The sequence below is a fragment of the Physella acuta genome, unplaced genomic scaffold (genome assembly GCF_028476545.2).
Source record: "Physella acuta isolate Inbredline_101_S28 unplaced genomic scaffold, ASM2847654v3 ptg000308l, whole genome shotgun sequence".
NCBI lineage: Eukaryota > Metazoa > Mollusca > Gastropoda > Physidae > Physella > Physella acuta.
Genome location: NW_026731827.1, coordinates 1,501,407 through 1,510,258, shown reverse-complemented (window position 1 = coordinate 1,510,258; position 8,852 = coordinate 1,501,407). Strand labels below are relative to the sequence as shown.

Sequence of the window (8,852 nt, the reverse complement as noted above, 5' to 3'; positions counted from 1 at the left end):
TCTAACAATCAAAATAATCACAAAAATGTATGTAAAATTTGGCAATTAACAATTCCAAAAGAAATCATAAACATTTATTATAGTAAATGTACATTTTGCTAATATCTTACAGCTTTAAAAGGTAAATATCAAACTGAATTACACAAAAACAATTGTTTTAAAATTACTGCTATATATTATTTTTAATTACAAAAAAACCCACAACTGCCAGCTATTTTAAAAAATGTAGCCTGTGAATGTTGAAAGATTAAATGTAAAGAAACGTTTAATGTGTGGACTTGATGGCTTTAGTATCTGATAAACCCATAGCCAAGCAGGCAAATAAATACAGGAGCTAAGAAACAAGAGGTGTATAAAAAATACAAACAACAAAGTGTGTTCCAACTTACATATTAGAAAAAGTAGCGACTTAAAATTTTTTTACAAAGTGCTTAATGGCAATAAGATAATAATTTTACTAACCAAAGAAATGCTTTGAGCAAGATAACTACTTTTCTTTATATAATTAAGAGCTTTTCAAAATAGAGAAAATTGTAAAAACTAATGAGCAACTTTAATGTCATTCTATCTGCAATCTAAACCTCCTAATTAAAACACAGGTCTGGAATAATATAGTGGAAATGTTTACTCTGACTAATTGAAAAATAAAGATAAATAATGTACATAGATGACTAGGGGTTATTTTGTCAAGAAAAAAAATAAACATATTCTTCTTCAGTTAGATTTTTGTGTACCATTATAATAATGAGTAAATGGTTAAAATAAGTAGACAAATAAAAACATATACATCTTTATTATATTAAATATATTACAATTGAGCACTATTTTTCACTAATATAATCCAACTTTGGTCTGCTACTTTATTTTTATACTGGAAAGGTGTATGAAATTCAAACAACTGGACACATCAATATTAGAAGTAATAAAAGCATTTGTTATAAAGCTGAAATAAAGATTAAAACATGATAATCTTTTTTATATTTTAAATTAGTTAATTTAAAGAAACCAACTGCAGTTTTGAAATTACTTTCAGAAAACAAAACAACAGGAGCATGCTTAATTTATTACCTCTCTTATTTATCATGTCAAAATGTACAATATCATTACTTGCGAATTTTTAGGATGAGTTGATAAATCTGCTTTTTATCATTAATAATTCATAAAAAAAATATCATTACTTGCGAATTTTTAGGATGAGTTGATTAATAATTCATAAAAATTTAAAATGGATTAAATTCATGAAACTTCACAGATCTTAATGATAGCTTATTTATTTCAATAAACAATGATATTAACTGCAACAAATATATACCATTTTACACCTGTCTGATAAAACATTCTTCAAAATTATTTCAAAACTAATTTTAGTTTTTATAAATCAGGGCCACAAATTCAAAACAGCTTTAACACAACATGATATTTACAATTTTAAAATTATTGCAAAGAGAAAAGCATCAACTGGAATAGGTATGAGGACATTGTACAACATTCAGAAAATATCTTACATATTAAAAGCTATGTACCTCATTCCTCTGTAGTAAACAGCTCACTTCCTAATGAAAGAATACAATAAACTTAAAAGCTTTCAAAACTAAATGGAACATAAAATAATACTAATTATCTTATAGTTTTCCAAAAATCTTTATGGTCTGTACACAAAATGTATGCTGTTTTTTTGAAGATCAAATATATAGGAATGTGAAACATGTATTAACATTATTGGTAATTAGTAAACAACAGATGTATTAAATTAGAAATCACATACAGTTCATGTTTTAACATTATAAAAAGGGCATACCTAATGCTAATATCCTGATAAAATTGTTGTTTGGAACTTTAGTGATAATATATTAATCACACTACTGTAAATTTGTGCCTATATCTACATACATCTTGATTTGCTATATTCAATCTTTTTACTTTATACTACTAGTATTTGTGTATATATTTAATGGATAAAGTAATAACTGAACATGGTGCAAAAAATAATGCAAAAAGAAATTGGTGCTGATTGAAATAAAAGGTGAACGAACATCTTATCTACAAAATTACCTACATTGTCTATAAAACTTTGAAATTACCTTCATTCTAATCAATTACAAAAAGGGCAAAAAAAAAAAGAGTTAGTGTTTTAAAACTAAGGTTTAAGCCTATTTAGTTTACAATGGCACTAGCAGGATGTTAACTGCTGCATAAACTGAGTACTACTTCTACTTAATCAATTACTACTTATTTAATCAAAATGGAAGGGTAGCAATATACATTGTAAAAACATCATAGACGTCCTTAATACAATATAGAATATACATTATTTAGAAGCCTGAGACAGCCTAGTAAATGTATTAAAATTGCTGAAAATACCTTCACCAAAAACAAATCATAAACAAAACACTAAAGTTAGACAAGCCTTCTAGCTTGGAATAATTATTGACCATGACAATATCAATGCAATTTTTAAAAAGTCTTGCATCAATTGTTAAGAATTACTTTAAAAATCCTCTAATTATAGAAGTATCCAGTCTTTCATTGTAAAATTACATCCCAAACAGAGAAAAAAATGAGTTGTTTCCCATTTCTAAAGAATAATGTTGAGGCCGAGCATATTAATTCCAATATTTCTTAAAGATGGTTTTGAGCAATATTACATTAGATGGACATTACCATGGACAATATAAGGCACAACCACAACTTTATAAGTGACCCATGGTTAGCATTTTTGAAGGCATCAGAGATATTTCTAGTGGTGTTAATCACATTACGCAATGAAACAATTTACAATGAAATATTAAAAAATGGTACATTAACTCACACAAAATGACTTTGGTATTGTAAAAATTTAAAACAGCTTTTCAATATGGCTAGAACTGCAGTAATTCTTTAAATAAATTGCAAGTGAAGCTAAAAAATTTTAAGCAGAATTTTAAAATTCTGTTAATAATTTCTAACAAGTTTTTCCATTAATGATATTGTATGGCTTTCAGTTGCAAAAAGATCAAGTGGCAAGTTACAATAAAAATATTGAGATATATAAAATGCAGTAGCTTTTTTGTAGGACAAAAATACATGATGCTCAGATTACTGAACAGAAGCTGCAACAGGAATAATGATTAGGAATACAAGGACACCAAGTATAATACTTGCATAGATGCACCAAACAGCCATCTTTAAATCCTTCTGCGCCATTCCCATCAAGCCCTTAGACTGGTGTCTCTTCCCTCTTCTGGCATACCTGACAGCAAGAAGACCAGTGATAATAAAAAAAATTACACTGACATAGGATGCAATCATTACTTGTTCAAATGTTTTCCAAGGCCTTGGCACTAGGTCGCCTAAGGGAATGTGACGCAGGTTGATGTCACTCTCTGTTGTGTCTTTGTATGGGTTTTCAGAGCTGTTTTCAAAGTCAGGGTCGTTATAAGTCGAGTATCCATTCTTACGGTCTCCTCTAGTTGGACCTGATCCAATCAAAGATACAGAAACCTGCTCTGGCTCTGCTGGCTGATCAAAGTCTGGTGCACCCTCATCAGATTGTGGTAAAGGCTGGTGATCTACTCGGCTCATCTTTCAAATTCTGTGGTCAAAGTATAACTAGGGTTGTAAAAAATGTAGTGAATATCAATTTCTTAAATCTAATTTAACAGATTTAACAACTAGTCTACATTAGTTAGTCTAATCTGTAATGTAACTTAAAAAAAAAAAACAATAACCGAGAAACATTTCCTTTTCTCTAGACTCTAGGTGGTATAATGGTTAATAATGAATGAGAACAAGTATTTATACTAGTGAAGTATCTACAAAAAAATTTAGACTACTAAAAATTATTATATTTAAATAGGTTCATAAGGCATAAAGTCTAGATCTACAATACAAGTTGTCAGCCATCTCATTTATTTATTTAAGCTTATTCTTATGGCCTAGCGATTATTAAAAGATGTAAAAGTGTTTTTTATGTAATTAATTGTATGGCAATGAGATTAATTAACAAACTAAAATTATTAGATCTAGAATACAGTTACTACTAGCAGAATAGACTAATTTCTGAAAATTAAATTTAATATTTAACATATAAAATTTTGGTGATCTATCATTTTAGGTGTGTAAAATCGGCCGAGGCTAGTTATGGAAAAAAGTTGCCTCATTGCTATGGCTTTAATACAAGTATATTGTGATATACTGTGTCAAATATAATAGATAACTGAATAATAAATAAAAATCAATGGCTATATATACATATCAATATAGGCCAGAAATTAACTTTAAACAGCAATGTTTGCAAGCAAGATTTGCATATAAACAGTGGCCATCTGTAAATTAGAGTGGTTTACCCCTGAATCTCTAACTATAATTTTACAAAAAAAAAAATCTTAAGATGGCTGCTTAAATAAATAAGCTTGGTTGCATCTGATGAAAACATCACTAGTCTTTATTTATTGCTAGGGATTTTGGTAAAAAAAAAGTCATCACATAAAAATAAAATATTCTTGTAGAATCAAAACAAAACAAAAAAGATTTTCTTTCTAGCTCAAATATATATTTTTTGTGACATTTTTTGTTAGCGGTGGAATCCCCTTTTTTTTTGCATCGGCCATTTTTGACAAGTCATGGTATTCCTGAATAAATAGAGCATAGTATTTTTATTTGCAGTTGTATGTTGTTTATATTTGTTTAGTTTAGCTATAGTGATATATAGAACTTGTATATGTTGTTGAACTGAAGAAAAATAATACAGAAAGTATATTTTTGTGTTGGCTTCCTCCCCATTATTGCCCCATACCCCAAAACATTGTGTGCGGAGCAAATATGAAAATGTTTCTAAAGCAGTGTTTTACATAAATACATTGAATGAAACAACTTCATAGTCAGAATTGTAAAGTAAACCACTTGAGCATTGTAATGTGCATATAACTCACTGATTATTTTGGGCAGGTGAAGTAGAGTCCATCTTTAAGCCATTTTGTTAATAGTGAATTGAAGTTATCAGATCAATGATTTTATGTGTGTATGAATTCTAATTTTCTGCATATAACTATAAATAAGGGTAAGTAGAACTTGAAAACTTAAAATTAGTTAACACATATATCATAGCTAGTGTATATCAACAGATAGGTAACCTATGCCTGATTCTTGTTTGGTCTCTCAAAGTTAAATTTTAAGAAAAACATATTTGGCAAAATTGTACTTCAAGCAAAACTAGAGATGAAAAAATGAAAGATAGGTAGGGGCCTATATTGAAAATTAAAATATTTTTAAAACAACAATTAGGAGATTTGTTTGCACATTACATAAGAATACTGTTGTTAGCTTATCAAAACTAAAAGCCGGCAGATCAGGATGAATAAATATAACAATGGTGGCAACATGACCTACATACAGTGACTACTTTTAAATGAATATAAGTATAACTAATGTCGGAGTTAAAATATCCAAAAACAAATATTTCCACATACATAAGATATGTCTGCTCAATTGCTATTTCTCCTCTAAAATTATCTTTTAAAAAATTCAAGATTCCAACATATTTGAAACTAACCATGATTCAGGGGGAAGACCAAAGCAGAAACAGCATGCAATCAGATAGCAAAACACTCAAAACAAAGGGAAAACCACTCTTCTTTTTAATTAACAATAGGAAATGACCTTTAAACTATTTAATTTTAATTTACCATATATAAAAAACTTATTAGTATGCAAAACCAGTGGGAGTTTTCAGGTCATGTTTTTACCGCAAACTGCCGATACCCAAAACACTATTAAAAAATTATATTATTACTGAAAAGTTTTAACACAAGTGTTTAAAAACAGGTAGATTCTACATCAATGAAACTTTGAAACATTTTTGAAACTTTCAAACCATAAATCATCTTAAAAATGTGAAATAATTGCTAAAATTTAGTAGGCCTAATTCACCTTTTTTTCATATTAGTAGGCCCCTTAACTACTTACTTAGTACTTACTCTTCTACTCTAGTCTAGCCTCGGCCAATTTTATGGACAAACAGTTCCGGATGATATTTAGAATCGACCCTTTGAATCCCGGTCAGATCGTCCCCCCGGCGTGGCCTCAACCAACCGGCGGGCTCGTTGCATTGAGTTAAATATAAACTCAAAACAATAATATAAACAATCTCCTTTTAGGTCGGTCAGGCCACATACCACGCACGCATAGTGTTGTGTGTCGTGCCTTAACCAAAATAAACTATCTCCCTTCATTATCATTAGACTTAATTAATTAATTAATTTGCTAATTATAAAATTATGTATGATGCTATAGAAGTAGGTAAGTATATTTTTTACTATGTATTTGTACTATTAAACATATTAAAGAACATCGTTGTTTCAATACCATCCTCTCCCCTTATTGAACTCCAAGTTAAACTTTTAACCCCGTTTGTAAAGACTAGCGGTATGCTGTAAGGCGGCGGGTGGGTAGGGTATATACTCATTGAAAAAAAATCCACCGTTCTGCGTGTTATTGGCCTTGGGCCTTGGGTGACCGTTGTTGGCGCTTGCTGTGAGGGGGAGAGAGGTGTGTGTTATACTCGGTGAAAAAAAAAATGCACCGTGATATTGGCCTATGATGACGTCGGCGCAAGCGGAAAGGGGGGGGGGGGGGGAGACGTTTTTTTTTCTTCAAAACAAAGAACTAGGCGTTTCAAGGCAGTAATGAAAATCAAGGACTGGTATAGACATGTTGTCGAATATAACGAGTGATGCTTGCTGGGTCTATCATCATACGATTGCTTGGCGATGGGAATCTCGTCAAGCTCAGTTTATATTTACAGTGAACTATTGGGATGCTGTCATGCACAAAGTAACAGCTACCGAATGTAGCACTTAAAACGTCGAGTGCATCCCGCTCATTATAAATCTTTGAAATACAAGTTATGAATAGTCCAATAGGCAATAACTACTAATACTTGAAGGACTGTCAGAATATATGCATTGTATTATAAAATTAATCCTTACGATATAACTGAAATGTGCATCCAAATATGTTTAGGCTAATGGTATCTGCATTTAAATAAACAAAGTCAAATACCTACCCCATTCAGTAGAAATATTAGGCTACTTTTGCATGGCAGCACAACGACATTTTTTAGATTTTGTAATGAGTAGCCTAGTCATGCATTTAACTAGAATAAAGGGTTGTACTCAATAGCAATGACAATAATGAAATGCCGGCTTCAAATGCCGGCTTCCCCGTATTCTTCGACTAAAAAGACACCACCCTCCACCTTTTGCCTAATTGAATATAAAGTTACACTTTCAACCCCGTTAGGATGCGTGAACTACTGGTGACGTAACTACTGAAAAAAAATATTCTGCTGTTAAATTCCCCTCCCCTACTCCCAGCATTTCACTTTGGGGCCATACACAACATCAGGAAGGTCTAGGTCGGTGTTTTATCTCGTGCAAGTTTACTCACAACACGACTACACACTACGGTTGTATCCAGGATTAGAGCTGCGACACTTACTTAGAGTGGGATTTATTCGTTAGATCATTGTGCTTCAAATTCTGTTTCATTTTAGGATTAGAGTGATAGTATGTTGGAATTCAGTTAGTTTGTTAATTAATATATTGATCTAATGTCGTGTACCATCAGAAACTAAATTTATTGGCAAGGCACATGTGTAGGCCGTGTAGGGCTGTAGGCTAAAGAATGACCTCTAGATCGAGCCAAAGATGGCTGGTTAAGGTTGACATACTGTGGTTTTCAAATTTCATGGTGATGCTTTTCTAACGGATTTTATTTTGTGCTTTCTTTGGGATTATTTTGTGTGATGTGAATATTCAAAAGTAATTTGTAAGTAGTATGCTTTTCACATTCAACCAATTTAACAGTTTGCGGTCGATCTGCGGCCGGGCTGATTAATTTACATTTAGCGAAACTACACACTACACGGCGCCCTAAGGCCGTTGTTTCAGCATGCCCTACTAGTCAATTATAGACAACTTTAGAATCAACACATGTAGCCAATACATCGATTTTTATTTAATAATCTTCAAAAGCCATTCCTCTAGGGTCGTTATTTTCACGAAATTGTCGTTTTCCAATTTGTTGTCAAGAAACTGGTATTTAGTTCACGAGAACGTACGAAAACCACTCATGCGTGACCGAAATCGTCGATCGGGTGCCTTCACGTGGTTTGACACGTGTTGACATGGGCCTTTGTTTACATCGAAACATAGCTCAAAACAGCCCTTTTTTGAATTAATTCTTCGAAAAAATGGCTATGTCCATTTCTAAAAAGGGTCATTTTCGGGCCCATTTTAAAAAACGTAAAAAAATCCGAACTACACGTAGAAAAAATGGCTTTTTCGGCCCTTTTTAGCTCCAAAAACGCCGTGTTTACGGGTCGCGTGACGTCATCGTGACGTCAGCCGCCAACCAAAACGCGTTGAAAGCGCGCGTTTGATTGGTTGGCGGCGGATACTATGAAATATCAAGGGTTTTCTCTAAATTTTTACCACAGTTCCTAACTAAAATGATACATTAGATTAGTTAGTAAGTAGAACTTATTAGTAGTAAGTACTAGATCTACTTACTAAGTTAAGTAGGCTAGATTACTCAAATTAAAAAAAAAATAGGATCGAATTATTCTACCGTCTCCAGATGATGAGTGAGTCATTGATGAATGAATTATGAAAAATAAAGGAAACTATAATAAATATTACCTTAGGACAGGGCTTAGGACCTTATGCCTTATTGAGATATAGATTGTAGGTATCTAATTCTCGCCAAAACAAGATTTATAATTTATTTGAAGTGGGCCTACAAATCTAGATCTAGATTATAGATTTCTAATCTTTCCGCATTTCAATGTTTATAAACATTAGACCTAGTCTATC

General features: G+C 31.7%; 1 protein-coding gene across 1 annotated transcript; it reads right to left on the bottom strand.

The window, feature by feature from the left end:
- Window positions 1–2,148: 2,148 nt before the first annotated feature.
- On the bottom strand, window positions 2,149–8,852 carry LOC131940131 (uncharacterized). The gene is made up of 2 exons (XM_059298712.1): window positions 8,679–8,852; window positions 2,149–3,571 (listed from the first exon to the last, which is right to left on the bottom strand). The coding sequence occupies exon 2, from the start codon at window positions 3,559–3,561 to the stop codon at window positions 3,076–3,078; it is 486 nt and encodes a 161-aa protein (XP_059154695.1). The 5' UTR covers window positions 3,562–3,571; window positions 8,679–8,852; the 3' UTR covers window positions 2,149–3,075.

Bases quoted from the DNA above. Each gene is read 5' to 3' on its own strand.
- LOC131940131 (XM_059298712.1), bottom strand. From the start codon at position 3,561: ATGAGCCGAGTAGATCACCAGCCTTTACCACAATCTGATGAGGGTGCA.